Consider the following 26,624-nt stretch of genomic DNA (forward strand, 5'->3'; position numbering starts at 1 on the left):
ACATATTCCGCAGCACTTTACAATTCAGAGGGAACATGTACAGACAATATCAGACATTACATATTAACAAAACTAATTTACAATTCAAACAAGGGGAGTGAGGACCCTGATCGCAAGAGCTTACAATCTATAAGGAAACAGGGAGACACAAAATGTAAAAAAGTGCTTGTTAAGTACAATGGCCCAGCCATCTTGGGGTAGTACACATAAATCTGCATGAGCCGGTCACCAGCCAGTATCTGTGTATGACAGACATGAAGTGCATTAGGGTGCAAGGAGTGTGGGGGATACTGCTAAATGAAGGGGTCAAGTTCTCATGACTAATGTAAAAGGGGGGCTAGGGAAAGGAATCAGATTAGGGAATGTTATAGGCCTGTCTAAAAATATGTGTTTTTGGGCACATTTAAAACTTTGGTTGTTGGGAATTAATCTGATTGTCTGGGGTAGCGCATTCCAGAGGACTGATGCAGCATGAGAAAAATCTTGGATACGGGAGTGGGAGGTTTGAATTATGGAGGATTTTAATCCAAGGTCGTTGGCAGAACATAGACCGCGAGTAGGGTGGTAGACAGAGATGAGGGTGGAGATGTAAGGAGGTGCAGCACTGTGGAGAGCTTTGTGGGTGAGAGTAATTAGTTTGAATTTAATTTTGAAGGGTATGGGCAACCAGTGCAGTGACTGGCACAAGGTAAGTAGAGGCATAATTGTAGTGGTTGGTCAGAAAGATGAGCCTGGCTGCTGTATTAAGGATAGATTAGCGAGGGGAGAGTTTAGTGAGGGGAAGACCGACTAGTAATGAGTTACAGTAATCAAGACGAGAGTGAATCATAGCGACAAAGAGTTTTAGCTGTTTCCACAGTAAGAATTCTAAAGATGATTTTGAGGGGAAATTGACAGGAGCATGTAAGTGACTGAATGTGCAAAGTAAAGGAAAGTTCTGATTCAAAAATATCTCCAAGACAGCGGGTGTGCTGCATAGGAGATATGGTAGTGCCGCACACAGAGATGGAGACATCAGGTTTAGGTAGGTTAGTAGACGGTGGCAACACAAGGAGCTCAGTTCAGTTTCAGATAGAGAGGGGACATGATGTTATAGACAGCTGATAGACAATCACTGGTGTTTTGTATTAGAGCAGGGGGGATGTCATGGGAAGAGGCATATAATCGGGCGTCATCAGCATAGAGATGGTACTGGAAGCCAAAGAAGAAGAAAAAACAGCAAATGATACACTGAACGAGCGGTCATAGATATAGGAAGAAAACCAAGAGAGAGCAGTGTCTTTAAGGCCAATAGAGTGGAGCATGTTAAATAGGAGTTGGTGGTCTATAGTGTCAAAGGCTGGAGAGAGATCCAGAAGAATCAGTAGAGAGTATTTGCCGTTAGATTTAGCCGCCAAGAGATCATTTGAGACTTTAGTAAGGACAGTTTCTGTGGAGTGTGGAAACCAGATTGTAAGGGGTCAAGAATTGAGTTACCAGAGAGATAGCGGATAAGGCGAGAGTAGTCTTAACTAATGTTGGCGAGAAATGCGACAAATATATTAGGAAATGCGCACCTCTTAATAAGTTTGGCACATCTTTGCCCGTCCGTGTAACAGAAATGCAAATCTACGCCTGCTATGAGTTATTTTGCTATTTTTTTGTGCTCTCTGTCGTGCACTGCCTCCTTAGGCCCTGTATGAGTTTTCCTGAAGTGTTCCTTTAAGGCGAAGGCCTACACACAGACATTTTGTAGCGCTACAGTGAGCCAGTCATAGTTCATAGGAATATATTGTGTCACATTCAAATTTTATGGTTTGTTCATTCGACTATTGTGCTACAAAATATCAAGGCGGACGGGCAAACAAAAAAAATGTTGCATAACTACAACTGTCATGCAACAAAAGTCTGAATGTAGCCACTGCATAAATGGTACCTACACTCTAAATTTGACTAGTGCTTCTTTATGAAAAGCTTTAGGCCAGGACCACACACGCCGTTTTTAGTGAAGTTTTTGGCTCAGTTTTTTAAGCCAAAGCCAGAAGTGAATCCAGAAGGAAGAAAAGGTATAAAGAAAAGACTCATACAACTCCATTCTTTTGTGTCTGCATCAAAACTGTGTGTGTCTGGTCCTGGACTTAGGCTGCCTTTACATCCACGGTTACACCGTCCATGAGGCGAGATAAGTTTCTCGCCTTAGGTGGCACCTGAAACCACTATGCACTATAATTGTATCTGCATCCATAGGACGCAGATACAATTACATGCATAAGCACTGAATGGCAGGGCACGTTTCGTGTCCTGTTATTCAGTGCCTTTCAATGTTGCACGTCATCGCGCCACTTGTGTCATTGAATAGCAGGGAAAGGCGCGATGATGTAATGGCGCCGTTTGCATCATTAAAAGGCGATGAGTGGCAGGGCAAGTCATTCTGCCCTGCCAATCAGCACCTTTCAACTACGCAAGCGGCGCCATGACATTATCGCGCCGCTTTCGTCGTTCAACCCCAGCAGACCTGCTCAGAAGAGAGCAGGTCTGCATTGCAAATAGGATGGCGCGGGAACGGGATCAGGTGAGTATGCAAAGTTTTTTTTTCTCGTAAGTGTTAGTAGCATTATCTATAGGAGGCACTATCTACAAGGGGGCTATATCTGGGGCATAATCTACATGTGGCTATATGTGGAGCACTATCTACAGGGGTAGCTATATGTGGGGCACTATCTATGGGGGGCTATATGTGGGGCACTATCTATAGGGGGCTATATGTAGGACACTATAGGGTGGCTATATGTGGGGCACTAACTACAGGGGGGCTATATGTGGGGCACTTTATACAGGTGACTGTATGTGGGGCACCATCTACAGGGGCTACTATATATAGGGGGATCTATGGGGGCCACTATCTACAGGGGGATCTATGTAGGGCACTATCTACAGGGGCTCTATGGGGGGCACTATCTAATGGGGCTCTATTGGGGGCAGTATCAACAGGAGGCTCTATTTGGGGCACTTTATATGAGGGGGAATGTCTACAGGGGGCTTTATGTGGGGCACTGTCTACAGAAGGCTCTATGTGGGGTACTGTCTACAGGGGGCTCTATGTGGAGCAGTGTCTACAGGGGGCTCTATGGGGGGCACTATTTACAGGGGGCTCTAGGGGGGCACTATTTACAGGTGGCACCATACACTGTGTGTGTGTGCGATACACAGTGTATGGTGCTATTATAATCAGGGACACAGTGTATGGCGCTACTAGAAATAGAGGTGCAGTGTATGGCGCTATTATATTTAGGGTCGTAGAGGGTGGTATGATTATATTTGTGAGCTATATTTGTGCTGGTGTTGTATTTATGTAGAGAGCTTGGTTCTGGGGATGTATATATGTATTGAGCTTGGTTCTGGTGTATATATGTACTGAGCTTTGTTCTGGTGTTGTATTTATGTACTGCGCTTGGTTCTGGAGCTGTATTTATGTACAGGGCTTGGTTCTGGTGCTGTGTGTGTGTGTGTGTGTGTGTGTATATATATATATATATATATATATATATATATACTGAGCTTTGTTCTGGTGTTGTATACACTACCGTTCAAAAGTTTAGGGTCACTTAGAAATTTCCTTATTTTTGAAAGAAAAGCACAGTTTTTTTCAATGAAGATAACAATAAATTAATCAGAAATACACTCTATACATTGTTAATGTGCTAAATGACTATTCTAGCTGCAAATGTCTGGTTTTTAATGCAATATCTACATAGGTGTATAGAGGCCCATTTCCAGCAACCATCACTCCAGTGTTCTAATGGTACATTGTGTTTACTAACTGTGTTAGAAGGCTAATGGATGATTAGAAAACACTTGAAAACCCTTGTGCAATTATGTTAGCACCGCTGTAATCAGTTTTGCTGTTTAGAGGAGCTATAAAACTGACCTTCATTTGAGCTAGTTGAGAATCTGGAGCATTACATTTGTGGGTTCGATTAAACTCTCAAAATGGCTAGAAAAAGAGAGCTTTCATGTGAAACTCGACAGTCTAGTCTTGTTCTTAGAAATGAAGGCTATTCCATGCGAGAAATTGCCAAGAAACTGAAGATTTCCTACAACGGTGTGTACTACTCCCTTCAGAGGACAGCACACACAGGCTCTAACCAGAGTAGAAAGAGAAGTGGGAGGCCCCGCTGCACAACTGAGCAACAAGACAAGTACATTAGAGTCTCTAGTTTGAGAAATAGACGCCTCATAGGTCCTCAACTGGCAGCTTCATTAAATAGTACCCGCAAAACGCCAGTGTCAAGGTCTACAGTGAGGAGGCGATTCCGGGATGCTGGCCTTCAGGGCAGAGTGGCACAGAAAAAGCCATATCTGAGACTGGCTAATAAAAGGAAAAGATTAATATGGGCAAAAGCACACAGACATTGAACAGAGGAAGATTGGAAAAAAGTGTTATGGACAGACGAATCGAAGTTTAAGGTGTTTGGATCACACAGAAGAACATTTGTGAGATGCAGAACAACTGAAAAGATGCTGGAAGAGTGCCTGACGCCATCTGTCAAGCATGGTGGAGGTAATGTGATGGTCTGGGGTTGCTTTGGTGCTGGTAAAGTGGGAGATTTGTACAAGGTAAAAGGGATTTTGAATAAGGAAGGCTATCACTCCATTTTGCAACACCATGCCATACCCTGTGGACAGCGCTTGATCAGAGCCAATTTCATCCTACAACAGGATAATGACCCAAAGCACACCTCCAAATTATGCAAGAACTATTTAGGGAAGAAGCAGGCAGCTGGTATTCTATCTGTAATGGAGTGGCCAGCACAGTCACCAGATCTCAATCCCATAGAGCTATTGTGGGAGCAGCTTGACCGTATGGTACGCAAGAAGTGCCCATCAAGCCAATCCAACTTGTGGGAGGGCCTTCTGGAAGCATGGGGTGAAATTTCTCCCGATTACCTCAGCAAATTAACAGCTAGAATTCCAAAGGTCTGCAATGCTGTAATTGCTGCAAATGGAGCATTCTTTGACGAAAGCAAAGTTTGAAGGAGAAAATGATTATTTCAAATAAAAATCATTATTTCTAACCTTGTCAATGTCTTGACTATATTTTCTAGTCATTTTGCAACTCATTTGATATATATAAGTGTGAGTTTTCATGGAAAACACAAAATTGTCTGGGTGACCCCAAACTTTTGAACGGTAGTGTATATGTATGTGCTTAGTTCTGGTGTTGTATTTATGTACTGAGCTTTGTTCTGGTGCTGTATTTATGTACTGAGCTTGGTTCTGGTGTTGTATTTATGTACTCGGCTTGGTTCTAGTGTTGTATATATGTGTCACAAAGGGTCTGTGGACCCACTGGGCCGTACCGCTTTGGTGGTAAGGCAGCTGGCCAACAGGGAGCAGGTGACTGTCTATAGTTCTATAGGTACCTGTGGCAGCTCAGACAGCAGCAAGGCAGGCTTGGCTTGGACTAGGTAGCAGACGGACGTCAGGCGAGGTGAAGCAGGTCAGACGTGGATGTAGCGCACCACGACTTTGGCACGATCAGGCATAGAACTAGGGGGCTGGACCTCTCTTATAGTCCAGGGTACTCACGGGTAAAAGTTCGTCCATGAGGTCCGGCGCATGCACTGCCCCTTTAAGAGCGGGCATGCTACGGGATCCGGCAGAGGTGAGTGGACGCGAGCGCTGGCGTCTCCTGAGGAGGAGGCTGGGGCCAGCGCTTGCCGATTCGTGGCTGCGGCTGTCAGGGGGAGGTTGGAGCTGACAGCCCGCAGCCACGGACATTAAAATATGTATTGTTATCACCTGTCGATTAGCTCAAAGTTGACTCAATTAATTTGTTGTACAGCCAATGAGTTCAGCCAGTCACTCAGTATAGGAATCCGAAGCAGCTAATGTTCTGAAAACAGCAGTCAGCTGTGTCACTGCACAGAACAAGGGGAGGCTCCGGTGTCTTGTGTTAAACCTTGTGTGAGCTGAGCTGCAAGCACTGGATCAACAAGAGAACTATGAAAGTTTTCTAAGAGATTTGTTAACATGCACAATGTATGACAAGTGTTACATGACCAGCACCGCAACGTAATCTGTGCATTGTTTCAAGCCTAAACCTGGAGATAGTGGTCATATTGTGAAGAAGTTGACAGATCTATAATAATGAGCGCACCTGCAGCGACAGGGGTTTTTATATTGTCCCTAACAGCCATTCCCGTCACTTACCTCTTCAACTATGTTTCTACAGTCCATAGGTAAGTGCCGATACAATGTACAAAGTTGAATTTATCCTCTGCTGTATGTATCAATATATATATATTACAATGAGGTTGATCATTGCTGAATGAACTGATTAGACGTATGCAGAAGTCTCTGGATTCACTTCTGCCATCAGCTATTTGACTTGAGGAGCACATTTGATCACATTCATAACAAGTGTAATTTTGTTGACACTTTTCTATGGCAAAAATAGCGTAATTTGTATATGATCATTCAAATTCACAAAAACATCACACAGATGTATTTAAGCTTTGCAAAAGTAGCGCCCTTTAGAAAACCCTTCTATAGTAAATGACTGGTCTGACCATTCATCACTTCTAAAACAGTATAGTCCAGCAGACTATGGCTATATTCACTTCATATTTGTGGTGTACATTTGTCAAGCCTTCCGACGTATATATGCCGAACATATCCATAACCTATCATGGACCCGACGTATCCCAAAATTTTTTTATTTTGGCATACGTCTGGGTAGTGTGCTTTGGCATAGGTTTTTATTTTTTGCTGATTCTCAAATCTGATTTGTTGCAAAAATGTTCCTGGGTCCCACTGCAGAATAGCATGTGAACCAAATGATCTAAATACAAATTATGAATAAGGTGAAATAACTTGCAGCACTTTCTTGGGTACACTTAGATAATTAAAAAAAACCAGTCTGAGTCCCTATTTACATCTGCGTTCATCAATTCTGTTTTTCTGCTGCCCAATTTACTTATAAAAGGGGTCCATCATTGTTCGTGATGGGGTCTGTCATTTACGCTATTTTCCCGTCAAACGTGACAGAGGCTCTAAACGGATCCTCCAACGCAGATGTGAACAGAGTCTTAGCCTGCTTTTATAAATTTGCCTTATTAAGTTTGACTTCTAAAATGCCAGTACTCCTCATATTATGTCGGATATCAGCCAGCAATTGAATGTGTATGGGGACAGCCCAACAATCCTGCCAACATCTTCTATTGGAGGAAGGAAGGATTGGACATGTTGAATTTCAACATGTGTGTTGCGGACTGCTATGTGTATAGTTTGCTTTAGAGTCTGTGAACTTATTTGCCGTGTCAACAGATTGACAGGACCAAACCTAAAAAGCTGAAGCATTTCAGTAATGACAGCTCATAGGCATATTAGTTTAATGACACTCGACCTCTATAAAACATCATACCTATGAAAGATTGCAAGGACAAATGGTATATCCGAAAGATAGACACATAGCACAAATTATGTACCATGACAGTAATAAAACAAACTTTATTTATAATACACATAACAGCAAATTGGCCATCACAAGATAAAAACAGTATTACACACGTTTAAAAGGAAAGTGTGGAGAAACAACGTGAATAATCCATATAAAATGCTAGCACAATGTAAACATCATATGATGTGGTACAGTACAGAAATCAACATCCAAAAATGATATATCATTAGCCAAATTATACAACAAGAAGAGGAGGCCGTAGATGTGTTATACACCCAGCCACAAGGCAGAAAGTTGTGCACACCTATACAGAATACCAAGCTAGGGCTGAACAAATAGACCCAAAACTGGCCCTACTTCATGGGCTAAGAGAACTGTATAAACCCGTGGATTGCATAGTGGATCATGCACGAAATAACTCCTCACTGACCGCCCCCGACGCGCGTTTCGCCGTCAGCTTTCTCAAGGGGTACTGACTGATAGAATAATGGTCATCTTAAATAGGGAACGTAGAGGGAGGGGATTGTAAACATGTCCAATGAATGCAGAGTGTACACAGCCTATAAGTATTGTAATCAAGGTAAAATTATACCCACCATGCTGTACAGGTGCAAGGATGTAAATAGACACCGGGAGCTGCACTCGTGCGTGTCGGCGCCATATTGCCTCCATCGCGCATGCGCACGGACGCACATCCGGGCTTCAGAGATCATGCCCATAACCATAGGAGTCATTCAAGTCCGTACTGCGCATGCGCATCTAAACGCTCGAGGGAGGGACTATCGTGCCCCTTACTCAATGGTCTGAAGAAAAGACGGTGGCCATCTTTGGGCCTGGCAAATATGCCAGAAAGCCCAGACTTAAAAATAAGGCGGTGGCCATATTGGAACCTGGCAAATATGCCAGAGACCCGAGCATACAAAAATAGGGAAATATATGGAATGGCAATACCGTATATAGCGCTAAAACTGTGCTCCCCAAGACAAGGAGTGGACAGTAAGTAACAGTAATCTTGCCCAGCAGCCCAAATTTTCAAAGTGATCCCACATGACAGAATATATACATCGACAATCCATATACAGCACCCATAGTATCGATGTTAACATACCGTATAAATATACATAGATCAATACATACATATATACATCAATACAGACATTATCATACATATATTTCAACATGGAAAAATTATATATATACACATATACCATATACAGAAAATTTCATTTGAATCTACAATAAAAACCATAGAAATAAAAATATATATGTATAAATAGAAAAATACATATATATTAGTATCTATATAATATAAATAGGTGAAAGTGCAAAAAGTCATAATGACAAGCAGAGGGTGACAAAGGGTGAGTGAACACTCGTGCACGTCAAAGTGATAAAAAAGAAAATTAGAGAAATGAGAGTGAAGAAATATATATAAGACTGCACCTGAAAAATATATAACCGCTGTTAGTCATGCAGAGAATAATTAACGTTATTAATATAAATAATGATATAATGTGCTAATGGAAAAAATGACGTGAAATATATACAAATGTTAAAAATAAATATATTAAATAGTAAATATATAGTAGCCTAAAATCCATATGTGTATATAATATATAGATATATATCCAATATTAAATATATAGTGACCAATATATACAAATGTTAAAAATAAGTATATTAAATGATAAATATATAGTGGCCCAAAGTCCATATGTGTATATAATATATAAATGTCTATCCAGTATTAGATATATAGTGACCAAAAATCCGTGTATTTAAACAATATAGCACATAATTATATTTCCTTTAATAAATATGCAATGGAATAAAGTGCAGTGTGTGAATATAATCTAATAATAAATATTTAATAAAACATGAAATATATAAGTTTGTGCATAATATATCTAATATAGTATAGTGTATAAATATGAACATGCAAATATATTGATTTTTATACCAATAATCACATGTAATGCTAAAAATATATAAATACAGTCGGTACGCAGAAAAGATTTTTCTTGTGAGATATATGTATGCAATAAATATGATGTGGTGCAGAAATACAACTATGCCTATAAATAATTTAATGTACCATTGGGCACATGTGAGAACAAAAATGGATAAGGCACACATAAGTGTACCCATACCTACCCCTTGAGAAAGCTGAAGAGTTATTGAGAAACCAGATCTATACATAATACAGAGCGACATGTGTACATGGAGGGGTGACACATATACGTAGAATAACATTCCCATATATAAAGAAGGCCCACATATGGCCATATCCCACAAAAAAAGGAGGAAACAAGCCCTCAGTTCCAAAGTCGAACATCATAGACACCCTCCACTATTAAGCTCGACAGATGGACCGTAGGCAGCCATACCATCTGTAGAAAAATTGAGACATGTCAGAAAGATGGTATGCAATAATCCCAATACGCACACCTAAATATACAGGTTACACCAACAAAGGGTTGCCTCCCCAACGCGTCACCATAGTCACAAGATATTTATCTACCATAAATTATCCCATCACTCAATAATAAATACGATAAAATAATAAAAAACAATGCTATAGGGCCCACATAAAAAATCACAAAAAAGAAACTAAGGACATCTTTTCATTTAGACCATATGGTGAACTGGTCTATAAAACATGCCTGTATGTTGCGAGATGATAGAGTATATCTTTATTGTAATCATTTATATAATGTTAATCTAAATTTTCAGACAATGTTATATAATAATATTATATAAGACTGTATAATGATACAACTGGTGTTATTTAAAAGCCCAATAACAGCCCAGAGTTAGGGCCTGTTCACATCAGCGTTCGCTTTCCTTTCCGGGGTTCCGACGGAGGTTTCCATCGGGTGAACCCTGCAACGGAAAGTGAAAGTGAAACCACAGCTTCCGTTTCAGTCACCATTGATATCAATGGTGACGGAAACATCGCTAATGGTTTCCGTTCGTCACCAATCCGGCAGGTTTCCGGTTTTCCATCGGAATCAATAGCGCAGTCGACTCGGTGAGCGGATATGCTCCCTCTGCTCCTCCGCTCTGAACTAATTCTGAAGCAGGAAACTGATGATTCCCTGCTTCAGAATTGTATTCAACTGTATCTGCATCCCCAGGACGCAGATACAGTTGACAGCGGGCCATACCTCTGTCAGGGTAAAACTTCCTTTTTTCCCTGTTATCTCACACCGAATAACCACCTCTGTAAATTGAAAACTGAGAGCATGCATGCATGTAGAAAATATACCACGAGACAAGTTGGTATAGATCCTACCTCCGTCGAGTAGGAAGTGAACTGAACTTTTTTTATTGAACAAAAGAAAGAAACACAAGTTCCCTCCCTAGAGATGTGGGACATGCTTAAGCCCCATTGGCTCCTCAGCTGTGAGTTCTTCTGTACACTCCTCTTGCATTCCAGGGGCGCTGTCTTCCATAGGCGTGTTTCTCATACAGACTCCATCTTGTTTCATTTACAAATCTTTGTGTAATATACTGATTTTTAGTTTATATAAAGTAATAGTGTTTTTGCAAACAATATACATGGTAATGATCCCTGACACCTTCGACCGCCCGGGACAGCGAGACACTGCCTGGAATCTGTCCCGCGACGGTTGGGAGGTATGCATACAGAGATTGTATAGAGGTACACGGAGTAGAAACACTTAAAAAGGCTGCCTGCTTTACCACTAAGTGAAAATTGTAAGGGTGGGGGGGGGGGGGTTTGCGAAAACTGTCCGTCTGCCCTACCGCTACAATATAGTGGTAGAGCAGACAGGCATTTAATGTATTTCCCCATACACAGTAAACACAGTGGTAGAGGGCAGACATGTCTATAATGAGGTAATATTAGCCGATTACTTCATTAAAAAAACCCTCACAAAGATTCAATTCCCCTCAACCAGGTCATTTGTGTACAACAATGCTGAAACCCAACATCCACCCTGCCCCCATAACCCCCTGGTAAAATCACCTCAATAAACTCCCTCAAACCTCAACTGCTGCCTTAAATTTATCAACATGATTTTGTGAGCCATCCTAATCATTATTCATCATGTCATTTTAAATGTAATATATTATTTTAATAAACCCTTCCTCCCTGCCGCATCACCAAACATTAGAACCACTGCATGTAAACATTGCAGCAGGGCTCAGCCCATACAAAGTCTCCTTCTTCCCTTTGGCCCTGTACACACAGAATATTTTGCAGGCAGAAAAAATCTTCCTGCACTTTTCGGCCGCGGCCATTGAGCGCCGCGGGCAAAAAAGACAGCGATTTCAATGGGAGGTCAGAGATGGAACCGCGGGAAGAAAGAGCATGTCGCTTTATTTCCCTGTAAGTGGCTAAAATCGCTAGCGGCAAAAAAACAACTCCACCTCCCATTGAAATCAATGGGAGGCGGTTTTGGCCGTTTTCTGGCGCTGATTATGACGTGGTTTCCGTGTCAAAATCAGCGCCAAAAAACTCAGTTGAACAGGGCCTTAGAGTTTGTGCAATATACAGAACAGTAAGTGCAGTTGCACACGACCGAGTGCCACTCGGGCTGTTAATCACGGAATCCAAGTGGCACCTGATAGTTTCCACTGACCCATTCACTTTAACGGGTGAATCGGGTCCGTGAAAACTGACCCGATTCTCTGATCCATGGAAAGATGGGACATGTCCTATCTTTCCACAGATCACGGATGGAACCAGGCAGGTGCACACTGTAGTGTGCTTGAGTCATAAGGTTTTCCTCTCTGACACAATGCTGCCAGAACTGTTTTCCATATTCAGTAAACATGAAGGTGACAGAAGTTACTTTATTGTAAGCACATGCTCAGATTTGTTTTTCCACCATCTTAGAGGACGTGTTAAAACATTTTTCTGCCCGTAATTTTACATTCATGTAGATTCCTGTAAAATAAAATGGATCCTTATATGAGCATAAAATATGGCAAAGCCCTGTGTCAGAGCCTTCATTTGTATATAAATGTATATATACAGAGACACAAACAAGGCAAATAACAATCTGGCTAAACCACAGTATTTTGTCTCTATATACATTTTATGCTCTACACCTGGAAGTCTAATTTTCATGAATAAGTTGCACCTTTCCTATAAATCCAAGCATTGTTACGTCATAAAGCTGCAGCCATGTTTCTTAGCAAGTTTTATTTGTTTTATTAGTTTTATTGAGTTAAAATTCAATCAAACACTATATATAACTTATTTTCCCTTTTTCAGTACTTGGCCCGTTGCAGTTGGTAGTGGAATGGTTTTGGTGCTGGTAACAGTATTTTCGCGTCTGCTGGTGATTCAAAAACCACCCAGAGATCCTTTGTTCTATGGTATGTATGTATTTGGACATCCGTCATGAAAACTATTCAATGGAGACATTCCTGCTTTCTTTACACTTAATTTTAGAAGCATTCATCTACTATATTAGGCTCAGGTACTAAGAAGAGCACTCTAAAAGGAATCACCCGTTCCTCAACCTAAACCCTGCAGGTAGGTATGGACTTTGCTGCTAAGATTCCCTGGTGGCGGTCCCAAGAATAATCCACAATAGACAGTTGTGCTGCAGATTGTGGGTGTGAACAATTTTGTGTTCATACAGATACAGATAAGTGACAGACAGGCAACGTCGGGTTGAGTAATCAGAATCAGTAGGCAGTGTTAGGCTAGAGGGTGGCACATGGTCAGATCAAGTGGAGTCAAGATGAATCTCAGAAAAATCACAGGAAACATTAGGAAACTCACCACCAGGGCTGATAACCAAGCACTGTAACACTAGAACATTCTCCTTTAGGGTCCAGGAGGAGTGACGTGTCGTGCCCTGATCCCGGGGCTTGTGTCACGCAGAACAAGCAGAGGAGAGCCGTGGCATTTTTTCGCCATGGGGACACCAAAGCTCCAGACGTACCAACTCGCTGCTCAATGAGCGGAGAGAACGTCACATTGGCACTATTGGTACTATAAAGGCAAACCATTTGGTACTCCTGGAGTGAGGGGATCAAGCCCTGGTAAGATAGATCACTTGTTTTAATAGGCAGTGAAAACCTATACAGCAATCCCTGTCTACAGGCCTTACAATATCATCATACAAGGGTGTTCTCCCTGTGTTTGCATGGGTTTACTGATCGATTAACTGGCCTCCATTAAAATTGGCCATAGTGTGTTTGTGTGTCTCAGATTGGTAAATTACATTGTGAGCCCTATGCTGGCGCTATATATTCAACACACACAAATTAATATATAGGGGGCCTCCTCACCTCTACGTACACCTCTAATATGACACTCAAGTTCAACCAAGCAAAGGGAGGGTGGCATGACGAAAATAAATCCTAGGTTACCATGGTTAATCCAGAGGAAGGCAAAAAAAAACGCTTATGAAGCATGGGCCAGTTTACCCTATAAGGCAAATAAAATTCTTTGTGACACTGTGTGGTGGCGACCAGATTGGATCAACATTCAACTATTCAGGTACTTTTAGTTTCCATTTGTTTTTATGACAGATCACATAGCATATGAGCAATTGGACATATATACCAAAAGCTTATAGCTATAAAACTTAAAGGCTATGAACACCTTTGAAATAGTTTGAAATAATAAAAATGTCTATCAGTGTGATTGGTGCAACTTTCAAAATACTTTTTATTAAAAATTATTTTTACTTTTTGAGATACAGCAGCTTTGTATACTGTATACAGAGTGGCTGTATCTAGCGCTGAATCCTGTATCTGTCAGGTCCGTGGGATTGACGGGTTCAGTGTCAGCGGGTCCTACTTGTCTCTGACATGCAGGATTGAGCTGAAATTGATCACATCTTACTTTCATAACTTAGATGTGATCGATTACAGGCAGATCCTGCGTGTCAGAGACATGCAGGACCCGCTTTCACTAAACCAGTCAGTCCTACGGATCTGACAGATTCGGGTCGTAGTGCATAATACAGCTGCTCTGTATACAGGAGACAAAGCACCTGTATATGAAAAAAGTAAAAATAATTTTTAATAAAAAGTATGTTGAATGTTGCACCAATCACACTGATAGATATTTTTATTAAAAAACAAAACAAAAAAAACACGATTTCAAAGGTGAACATAGCCTTTAACTATATAACGATAAAGATCAGCCATATCAGTGAGTATCCTATATAACCAGAGTAAAGTTAGTCCAAAGGTAATGTAGCTGAATTTTTCCAAAAGACCTGGCCACTTTTTTCTTTCAAATAACAAAACAGGCGATATTTAGCATCTTCAGGATCCCCCTTACAGCAGGCCTTTTGCCTTATCATATTTGGGGACAGTACCCTTTTCTAACTGGTGGTTTAGTTGCTGGCAATTTGTTCTTCCCTTGTCACTAGGAATTCAGCTCTCTGTGCACCAACTTCCTGGGGTGCTTTGCACATATATAATAACTTACATACAATTTTTTAAGCCTATATCCTATTTTATCTGCTGGCAAGTCAGACAGTTGTTTACCCAACTATCAACAGAATGCAAACAGCACACATAAAGCCAAATGGTCAAATTAGTAATTTGATTTATGTTTTTTTAGCTTTTGTATGTTTCTGTAAATGTGCTTTCTCCCATAAAAACACCTAGGGTTTTTTTTAATTCTTTTTTTTATGTAACAAGAGGCAGGAGTACATAGAAGGAGAAATGCGTCCACACCTGACAGTTCACAGGACATGTACGGCCAGATGAAATGCAAAAGTACAAAAACAAGATCAACTAATATACATATGCAGTACATAAATAAAATGATTATGGTAAAGAGTCACAGGTTTTATTTTAACAAAAACTGAGGGGTCAAAGGAAGAGGTATTTCCATCTTAGACATTTAAGGCATATCCACAAAGCATCTGTGGGCCAGTGCCTTGGGCGGCAGGATTTCAGGGGCGGCACTTTGCTGGCACTTTTACATTTTGAATCTGTTGATAATTTTGATACTTTTTTTTATGTATTTTTCTAAATATTTCATGTTTTTCCTTGTAGTATATGCTGTTTTTGCTTTCACCAGTGTGGTGGGTCTTATCATTGGTCTTGAACAGGATGGAATTATAGATGGATTTATGACTCTGTATTTAAAAGAGGTAATACCAACAAACCTGCATAAAAACTGTATAAAAGGGTGGAATGGCATGCTATAAAAAAAAATCTATGTTACTACACAAAATAGAATGAATGTAATAGATACTTGAGTTTTGCTGGTGTACTTTATTGTGTCATCAAACTATATGATCTCTACTGACATTTTGGACTAATGTTTTAAGGGGTTGTCCCAGGATTAGATTATAACATTTCTCTGTTACAGGCAAAACATTACTTTTTTTTTTAATAACATTTTTCGATTAGAATCATTAAAAAAATGTTCCTGTGTTGCTGTTGCTTACTTGTTATGGCACCACATGGTGTTTTTTTTATTCCCCACCTAATGTGTCCAGTGGACATGAATGCCCAGTAGCTCAGTCCCACGTCCAGATCCTCTTGTACGCGGGCGGTGGAGTAAATTCTGCTGTTTTGCAGGCCAGCCCAAAAAAATGTACACACTTTGTAGAATTGCACAAATTCCCTTTTGGATTACTTCCTCGCTGCTTTCTATTGCTTATATGCAGCAGAAATTAAAATGATCACCCCCCAACTCCAGCTATTATTTTGCATGTTTCTCTTCCTTGCCCAAGCTTCATTATATAAATCAGGCCTCATATGTGTACCAACAGTTAATAAAACGCAGCTAAGAATTATAACACAGCACAGTGTAGCAGGTTTATAGGATTGTCCCATAAATACGTGTAAACATTGATGGAAAGATGGATTCATCTATTTATATTGTTTATTATATTAGTATTTGTGTACATGAAAAAAGCACTTTTACATAAACAGAGTATGCGGCTTAAATAAAAATCCTTTCATTTAACATATGAAAGTATATCTAGTCAATGAATTTCCATTATTTGCAATCACTTGTGATGACCAGGATATTAGATCTATACCATAGACCATGGGTATCAAACTCGGCCGGGTAAGTGGGCCACACATAGAAAAAATGGGAAGTTGAAATTTGATACAATACAAAATTATTGTTAATCAATTAGTTATTTGAACTACTATAACACTATATTACTATAATAATACCGCTAGGTTTAAAATTTTAGAGATTTCTCCACGTGCTTATTTCAACAATCCAGTTTAAGTGTCGCTAAATGCAGTCCGACGGCTCAGTTAGCAGCGTTTGGCAGACACACATGTCAAGATTGGGCAGCCCCTTTTTAGATAGTGCCACAGTGCCCTCTGTGGATGCTGCCACAGTGTCCTCTGTGGATGCTGCCACAGTGTCCTCTGTAGATGCTGCCACAGAGTCCTCTGTAGATGCTGCCACAGTGCCCTCTGCAGATAATGCAACAGTGCCCTCTGCAGATAATGCCACAGTGCCCTCTGCAGATAATGCCACAGTGCCCTCTGTAGATAATGCCACAGTGCCCTCTGTAGATAATGCCACAGTGCCCTCTGTAGATAATGCAACACACCCCTAGATAATGCCACAGTGTCCTCTTTAGATGCTGCCACAGTGCCCTCTGTAGATGCTGCCACAGTGCCCTTCTGTAGATGCTGCCACAGTGCCCTCTGCTGATGCTAACACACACACACCCCAAGTAAATAGCTCCATTGGGACTCCCTCTAGAAGTGGAATCCCCAGCCAGAGCGTTGCCGACGCTTTGGCTGGGGATTCCTCTGCTGTTGGAGCCCCTGACGTCACTGTCCATACACAGTGACGTCAGGGGATCCTCCTGGACTGGAATGTGATATAAGGGGCAACCCCAGAGCCGGAGTCCGGTCACAGCGTTGGCAGACACATGGGGATTCCGCTCCTTCAGGGAGCTACAGTGGCGCTAGTAGATAGCAGAGCAGGGAGATACCTCTCTGCTCTGCTATAGTGGCGTCGCTACCACTGTAGCAGCCAGAGAAGCTGCTAGCGGTGCCACCGCACTCATGCCCGTTGTCGGAGCTAGCAGCCGCTATCGATGCTACGGCGGTAGCGACGGCCACTAAGTGAAGAAGTGCCAGTGGCGGAAAGGCGACTGCTGAGTAGCCAGGCCCGGGCACTTCTGAAACAAGCAGGGAAGGGAGCCAGTGCAGTGCCCCCTTCCACCTTCTGTAGTGATGCGCCCTGTGCGAAGGCACAGGTCGCACACACCTAAGGCCGGTAGTCTCCATAATGCCACAGAAAGTTTTATATCCACACTTGAGTGATTCTGAAATAGACTTTTATGTGTATAAGCCTTATAAATTAATCTATTCCACGTACCCATAGCAGCCTGACCACAGCTTAATACATACAAATCATTAAAAAAATTACTGTATATCACGAGCTTGTTTGATTTAGTTTGTGCCAATTAATTTTACATGTTTTCTTTAAGAAATATTTTAATCCACCTTGATGCTCTTAGTGTTGAGTTCTTTCTGATCCATAAATGTCTTTATGGAGTCATTTATTTTAATGCTTAACACAGAATTTAAAATATGTACCGTAGATTACTAATTTCTAATGATCATTTTGATAAAAAAATGTATTACATTTTTGTTTATTACGTTTTTTTATTTAAATGGCATTTAACAGGTACAATTTCATTAATGCACAATAGTATAACGGACACGCAGGTCCAAGTACAATTGTATAGCATGTCATGTTTATACTGCTACGTTTTTGCTGAATATATTATAACAAAGGCACGCATTAGTCTTTTATAATTAACAAATTAAATAAAGTCATTATAATTTTAAATGTACCCTGTTGCAGGAGAAAGACAGCTTAGGCAGCTGTCAGGACTCTTCAAAAAACAGTCCACATTTTTGCTGCCTGGACCACTTCAAGCAGAAGTGTAACTATTGGGAGTGCTAAGGTTTCAGTTACACACAGGGCTGTTGCCTAAGGCCTCCCACACACGAGCGTGTTTGGTCCGTGATATACGGTACGTATGTCGACCGCATTTCCCGGACCGAACACACTGCAGGGAACCGGGCTCCTAGTATCATAGTTATCTATGACGCTAGGTGTCACTGCCTTGCTGCGGGACTACTGTCCCGTACTGTAATAATTTTCAGTACGGGACAGTTGTCCCGCAGCGAGACAGTGACACCTAGCGTCATAGATAATTATGATGCTAGGCAGGGCCGGCCTTAGGTTGGATGGCGCCCTGTGCTGGATTCTCTATTGCTGCCCTCCACAAACCCAAAATATTAACCACATATATATATATATATATATATATATATAGACACGCACATACTGGAACATATATACTACACATACACAGAGGCACATATTTAGACATACAGGAAAAAGAAAAAAAAATAAAATATATATATATATATATATATATATATATATATACACTACCGTTCAAAAGTTTGGGGTCACCCAGACAATTTTGTGTTTTCCATGAAAATTCACACTTATATTTATCAAATGAGTTGCAAAATGACTAGAAAATATAGTCAAGACATTGACAAGGTTAGAAATAATCATTTTTTTATTTGAAATAATAATTTTCTCCTTCAAACTTTGCTTTCGTCAAAGAATGCTCCATTTGCAGCAATTACAGCATTGCAGACCTTTGGCATTCTAGCTGTTAATTTGCTCAGGTAATCGGGAGAAATTTCACCCCATGCTTCCAGAAGCCCCTCCCACAAGTTGGATTGGCTTGATGGGCACTTCTTGCGTACCATACGGTCAAGCTGCTCCCACAACAGCTCTATGGGGTTGAGATCTGGTGACTGCGCTGGCCATTCCATTACAGATAGAATACCAGCTGCCTGCCTCTTCCCTAAATAGTTCTTGCATAATTTGGAGGTGTGCTTTGGGTCATTGTCCTGTTGTAGGATGAAATTGGCTCCAATCAAGCGCTGTCCACAGGGTATGGCATGGCGCTGCAAAATGGAGTGATAGCCTTCCTTATTCAAAATCCCTTTTACCTTGTACAAATCTCCCACTTTACCAGCACCAAAGCAACCCCAGACCATCACATTACCTCCACCATGCTTGACAGATGGCGTCAGGCACTCTTCCAGCATCTTTTCAGTTCTGCGTCTCACAAATGTTCTTCTGTGTGATCCAAACACCTCAAACTTCGATTCTTCTGTCCATAATACTTTTTTCCAATCTTCCTCTGTCCAATGTCTGTGTGCTTTTGCCCATATTAATATTTTCCTTTTATTAGCCAGTCTCAGATATGGCTTTTTCTTTGCCACTCTGCCCTGAAGGCCAGCATCCCGGAGTCGCCTCTTCACTGTAGACGTTGACACTGGCGTTTTGCGGGTACTATTTAATGAAGCTGCCAGTTGAGGACCTGTGAGGCGTCTATTTCTCAAACTAATACTAGTACTCTAATGTACTTGTCTTGTTGCTCAGTTGAGCAGCGGGGCCTCCCACTTCTCTTTCTACTCTGGTTAGAGCCTGTTTGTGCTGTCCTCTGAAGGGAGTAGTACACACCGTTGTAGGAAATCTTCAGTTTCTTGGCAATTTCTCGCATGGAATAGCCTTCATTTCTATGAACAAGAATAGACTGTCAAGTTTCACATGAAAGCTCTCTTTTTCTAGACATTTTGAGAGTTTAATCAAACCCACAAATGTAATGCTCCAGATTCTCAACTAGCTCAAAGGATGGTCAGTTTTATAGCTCCTCTAAACAGCAAAACTGTTTACAGCGGTGCTAACATAATTGCACAAGTGTTTTCAAGTGTTTTCTAATCATCCATTAGCCTTCTAACACAGTTAGCAAACACAATGTACCATTAGAACACTGGAGTGATGGTTGCTGGAAATGGGCATCTATACACCTATGTAGATATTGCATTAAAAAACAGACGTTTGCAGCTAGAATAGTCATTTAGCACATTAACAATGTATAGAGTGTATTTCTGATTAATTTAATGTTATCTTCATTGAAAAAAACTGTGCTTTTCTTTCAAAAATAAGGAAATTTCTAAGTGACCCTAAACTTTTGAACGGTAGCGTATATATACGGACACACAAACACACACACACACACACACACACACACACACACACACACACACACACACACACACACACACGAGGCAGGTATACACACTTAATGGGTCATATACAAATACATATAGGTAAATATATGGACATACAGACCCAAATATACCCACACAGGCACATATATACACAGAACAGATAGTTACCTGCAGTCCTATGTAACAGATAACACAGTGATAACTCTCTGAGTACAGCTAATGTAGTAGATGTTACCTGCAGTCCTATGTAACAACATAGATACACAGTGATAGCTCTCTGAGAACAGATAATGTAGTAGATGTGACCTTCAGTCCTATGTAACACTACAGATAACACAGTGATAACTCTCTGAGTACAGATAATGTAGTAGATGTTACCTGTAGTCCTATGTAACGCCACGGATAACACAGTGATAACTTTCTGAGTACAGATAATGCAGTGGATGTTACCTGCAGTCCTATGTAACACCACATATAACACAGTGATAACTCTGAGTACAGATAATGTAGTATATGCACACACAAAAATATATACACATACAGATACATATCTAGGCACTTAGACCCACACCTACAGTCCTATGTAACACCACAGATAACAAAGTGATAACACTCTGATTACAGATAATGTATAAATGTTACCTGTAGTCCTATGTAACACCACAGGTAACACAGTGATAACTCTCTGAGTACAGATAATGTAGTAGATGTTACCTGCAGTCCTTTGTAACACCACAGATAACACACAGTGGTAACTCTCTGATTACAGATAATGTATTAGTGTTACCTGCAGTCCTACGTAACACTGCAGATAACACACATAGTGATAACTCTTTGATTACAGATAATGTATTTGTGTTACCTGCAGTCCTACGTAACTCCGAAGATAACACACATAGTGATAACTCTCTGATTACAGATAATGTATTAGTGTTACCTGCCGTCCTATGTAACAACACAGATAACACAGTGATAACTCTCTGATTACAGAACATGTATTAGTGTTACTTGCAGTCCTACGTAACGCCACAGATAACGCACAGTGGCACATGCAATATGGTTGGAATACACATCCGCCATACATACACGGATAGTGTTAAGAGGTTAAAGGGGTTGTCCAGGTTTAAACTTTTTATGTGGCAGCAGGAGAGGAGGGCTTCAAATAAAAAAGCAGCCCATACTTACCATTGACGTCGTCACAGCATCACTGTCCGTATATGGACAGTGATGTCAGGAGGAGAGGAGGAGTCCCAGGCAGAGCGCTAGAAGCGGCTCTGCTCTGGGACTCCGTCACTGGGGATGCCCCTGACATCACTGACCATATATGGACAGTGATGTCAGGAGCAGAGCAGGAGTCCCAGGGCAGAGTGCTTGTAGTGCTCTGCCCAGGACTATGGCTCTGGGCTGCCTCGGAAAACACTGTCCATATATGGACAGTGACGTGAGGGGCTGCTCCTGAAGCGGAATCCCCACCCAGAGTGTCGGCAATGCTCTGGCTGGGGATTCCACTCCTAGAGGGAAAACCAAAGGCACTACCTACAGGGAGGGTGGCTGTGTGGCACTACCACGGAGGGTGGCTGTGTGGAACTACCAGGGAGGGGGGCTGTGTGACACTACCAAGACAGGGGGCTGTGTGGCACTACCTGGGAGGAGGGGGCTGCTTGGCACTACCTGGGAGGTGGGGGCTGTGTGGCACTACTTTGGAGGGGGGTACTGTGTGGCACTACCAGGATGGGGGGCTGTGTGGCACTACCTGGGGGGCTGTATGGCACTACCAGGGAGGGGGCTGTGTGGCACTACCTGGGAGGGGGGCTGTGTGGCACTACCTGGGAGGGGGGCTGTGTGGCACTATCTACAGAGCGTGCTCAATTTATGGGGGTACAAACTGGGGGCCTAACTTCTATATGGGGGCATAAACAGGGCCTAACGTCTATATGGGGGCACAAAGTGAAGTTTTCTGCCATTTTACTGCCGCCATGAGATCCCCCACAAAGGGGCCTACTAAGTCTTGTGTCGCCCAAGGGCCCACATAAACCTGGAGCCGGCCCTGATACTTACCTTTCTCCTCCCAGACGTTCCTGCACTGGGGGCTTCTGTCATCTCTGTTCTGTATGTACACAGAGTGACTGTAGTGGTAAAATCACATCGACAGTACATCACCGCCGCAGCTAATTACTGGTCTCAGCTGAACACCACTGAAGCTATTAATAGGCTGCAGCGGTGGTGTACGGTCAACATGATGTCACCGCTATATACAAACAGAGAACAATTCTGACGGGAGCCTCCAGCGCAGGAACGTCTGAGAGGAGAGAGGTAAGTAGAAGTTCTTTTTTTTATTTTAACTCCTCCTGCTGCTTCAACAAAATGTTTAATTTGTATTCCGAACAACTGCTTTAAAGATATGAAATCGTTTTTGTTTTTTTTGTTTTTTAAATAATCAGTCAGTGTGTTTTGTGCAACTTTCTAAATAAATACTTTTTATTAAAAACTATTTTTACTTTTTGAGATACAGCTGCTTTGTATTCTGTATACAGAGCAGCCGTATCTAGCGCAGAGACCTGAATCCATCAGGTCAGTGGGACTGACGGGTTCAGTGTCAACAGGTCCTGTGTCTCTAACATGCAGGATCCACCTGTTATCGATCACATCTAAGTTATGAACTGTCAGAGACACGCAGGACCCGCTGACACTGAACCCATCAGTCCCACTGACCTGACAGACTCAGGTCTCAGCGCTAGATACGGCTACTCTGTATACAGAATACAAATCAGCTGTATCTCAAAAAGTAAAAATAGTTTAATAAGGCTCCGTTCACATGTACGTCAGGGAACCCTGACTGAATCAATACTGTAGTCGACTGCGCTTTTCATTCCATCAAAACGACGGAACCCTTGCACAATGGAGACGAACGGAAACCATTTTCACCGGATCCGTCACCATTGAAATCAATGGTGATGCAAATGGAAACCTATGGTTTCCGTTTGTTTGAGTCAGGGTTCCGTTCTGACGGAAAGCTCAGATGGTACGCCTGAACGGAGCCCTGACGCAGATGTGAACGAAGCCTTAAATGTAATTACAAAGTTGCACCAAACACACAGATTTTTATAAAAAAACAAAAAACAAAGAAAAGATTTCAAAGGTGTACATAGCTTTTCACGTAATCTGAACAGGGTTTAAAAGGGCAACAAATGGTAAATGTGCACTATGAAGGCACTTAATTCTGTGCCCATTTGACATTTATTAACACATTAGTGTCTTTCAGTGCTACTATGGTGCCCATTTGCCACTTATTGCCCCTTTAGCGTCCTTCTGTTTGGTGGCCCCTTGATGCCTATTTGCCATTTACTGCCCTTGGAGCCTTTAGCATCTTTCGTCACAGAAGAACAATAAAGGGGCAACAAATGGGCATCAAGGGGGCACTGAATAGAAGGACACTAAAGGGGCAATAAGTGGCAAATAAGCACCAAGGTGGCACTGAATCCTCTGTTCATTTGCCATTATTGCCCTCTTTAGAACCCCATCAGTTCCCCCATTCAAACAAAGTCCAGTCAGTGACTTACCTGCTGGGCTTCTGTCAAACACTGCCTTCTGGAGCTGGAGCCGCCCTGGAGAAAACTTTCCCTTGCTGTCCTCACCAGCCCTGGAAACGCACAGGAAGTGCAGTGTCTCCTCCTTTTGCATCCTGAATGATGACATCACGCCTGTCTCATCATTCAGGACGCAGGACAGAGTGAGCGGATGAGCGGTCGCCAGGGCGCGGGGCAGCCAGTATTGAGGTCGGTGCAGTAAGTGAGTGGCACCTGACCCCCTTGCACCCCGAGTAGTGGCAATGGCGCGGGGCATGCACACCCGGTGATGCCTTCCTTAGAATGCGGCGGGCGGCGCCCTGTGCGACCACACTGGCCGCACGTACCTAAGGCCGGCCATGATGCTAGGAGCCCTGCTCCCTGCAGTGTGTTCGGTCCGGGAAATGCGGCCGGCATACGGACCGTATATCATGGACCAAACACGCTCGTGTGTGGGAGGCCTAAGGCCTCATGCACACGACCGTAATAGTTTTTATTGTCCGCAAATACAGATCCAATGGCTACTGATACACATCCGTACCTGTCCGCAATTGCGGAAGCGCCCATAGACTTCTACGGGCGAATCTGTGCCGCAATTGTGGACAAAAATAGGACATGTTCAATAATTTGCGGATCATTTCTACGACACGGACACATATCCGTAATTATATGGGGAGGTGTCTGTGGCCAATAGAAATGAATGGGTCTGCAATTTCATCTGTAATTACAGATGAGAATTACGGTTGTGTGGCATAAGGGGAACCAAAGGCTCTGTGCAGATGAGAGAACAGCAATGGCACATGATAGTTTGGACGCCATTGTATACATTTTGTATTGGGCGTCCAGGAGCTTCAAGATATGCCTAGATCTGTGAGGTTGACCTGTAAAGAAGGTGCCGATTAATGGCACCAAAGTCTGAATGTTCAGGTTTGACTAGAGGAGTGGTTTAATCCTCCATTGTACTAAAAAATATGGAAACTTGACATACATGATAGTACATTGCAACAGTGCTTTTCTATACTGTAGAGTGGGCCATTGCAAAAAAATAAGTGTATCACATGGTATATGTTTTAGAAATATACATTATATCTGTATGTTACTGTTTAGCGTACAGTGGCATACATTGGTGCATTATATTCGGGGGAAAAACATTGGGAGATTTTTCCGGCATATACACTGAATGTAAAGGCAAAATGCAATGTGAACAACAGCTTTTTTTCTCAAACGCAAAATGAATCTAGACTTTAGTCTGGCTGCAGCTTTTATTTTATTTTTTGCACAGGTTAGTTTCCGTTGCAGATTTCGTCATATTTAATGAGAATAGTGCAGCATGCAGTGCTATTCTTCCCGTGAAAGTGAGGGATCCCACAACTAAACCCGATAGGCCTCATTATATGTCACTTCCGTCCGTCAGGTGCGATTGGTGTCCGTCATGCAATGGATCCAGCATCCTATCAATTTCAGTTGTCTGCTCCTACGATGGAACAGAAAAACAGAAAAACAGACTTGACGGTGCAGATATGAACTCCTAAGATGGTGAAAGCAGTTATTTCAGTGACTTCTCTGCGTAATGACTCCAGTTTTTCTTTGCACTAATTTTCATAAATTCAGTAAATAACAGTGTACTCACCAGTAGTTGCCATTTTGTGGTACTGCGATGTAGCTCGCACCTTGGCACAGGCTGCAGATTTTTATTGAAAGCACTTGTTAAGTAATACAGTATGTTGATTGATAATAGTTATTTGTTTACTGCTTTCATTATGTGGATTACACTTTAGGATGGGGCTAGACTTAGATTTTTTTTTGTAGTGAGCGCTAAATCTCTGTAATATCGCTGTCAATAGGAAAGTATTGGGTAAATCGCTCCTGCCAACTGTGTAGCTCTGAAATCTCAGCATGTAGCAATGAAAAAAAAAATCCCTAGAAAATCGCTAGTATGCAACAATTTTGAATCGATTTTCAAGCTACTCAATGCATTCCTATGGACAGCGATTTTATCTATAAAAGAAAGTGTAGGTCTAGCCCCAGCATTAAGGCACTTTTACACCGGCTGATAAGGGGCCATCGTTGATCGGCGCTTGTTTGCTCCTGTCACACGGAGCTATGGATGGGGATAAGTGATCGTTACTCCGATCGCTCGTCCCCCTACATTATTATCATGTCGGCAGCGCGTCTCTCTGTTTACACAGGGAGATGTGCTGCCGACAACGATAATCTTTTCCTTTTTTAAAACGATACGACCAGCAGATGATCGTGCGTTTGCTTGTTCATCTGCTGATTTCTGCCCCTTTTACACAGGGCAATTATCGGCAACGAGTGTTATATGAACGCCCGATAATCGTCCTGTGTAAAACCCCGTTTAGTATGCTTAAAACAGGGGTAGGGAACCTTTTTTCTGCCAATGGCCATTTGGATACTTATTTCGCGGGCCATACAAAATGATCAACTTAAAAATGAGCCTGCTATATTTGGTCAAACATTTAATTAACTCACCCCTAATGTGATGGCTGGAACTGCTTTTCTATGGTGAGGCGTGTGATGTTTGCCAGTATTGATGATGATGCGTCGGT

General features: G+C 41.9%; 1 protein-coding gene across 1 annotated transcript in view; it reads left to right on the forward strand.

The window, feature by feature from the left end:
• The first annotated feature begins 6,129 nt into the window (after nt 1-6,129).
• The window catches only part of TM6SF1 (transmembrane 6 superfamily member 1), a 53,022-nt gene continuing 32,527 nt past the window's right edge, over nt 6,130-26,624 (forward strand). The window contains exons 1-3 of the mRNA XM_075855239.1: nt 6,130-6,221; nt 12,687-12,790; nt 15,443-15,540. Of these exons, the coding sequence (XP_075711354.1) occupies nt 6,130-6,221; nt 12,687-12,790; nt 15,443-15,540 (294 nt within the window). The remainder of the gene's footprint in view (nt 6,222-12,686; nt 12,791-15,442; nt 15,541-26,624) is intronic.

Source organism: Rhinoderma darwinii, chromosome 3 (genome assembly GCF_050947455.1).
Source record: "Rhinoderma darwinii isolate aRhiDar2 chromosome 3, aRhiDar2.hap1, whole genome shotgun sequence".
Classification (NCBI taxonomy): Eukaryota; Metazoa; Chordata; class Amphibia; order Anura; family Rhinodermatidae; genus Rhinoderma; species Rhinoderma darwinii.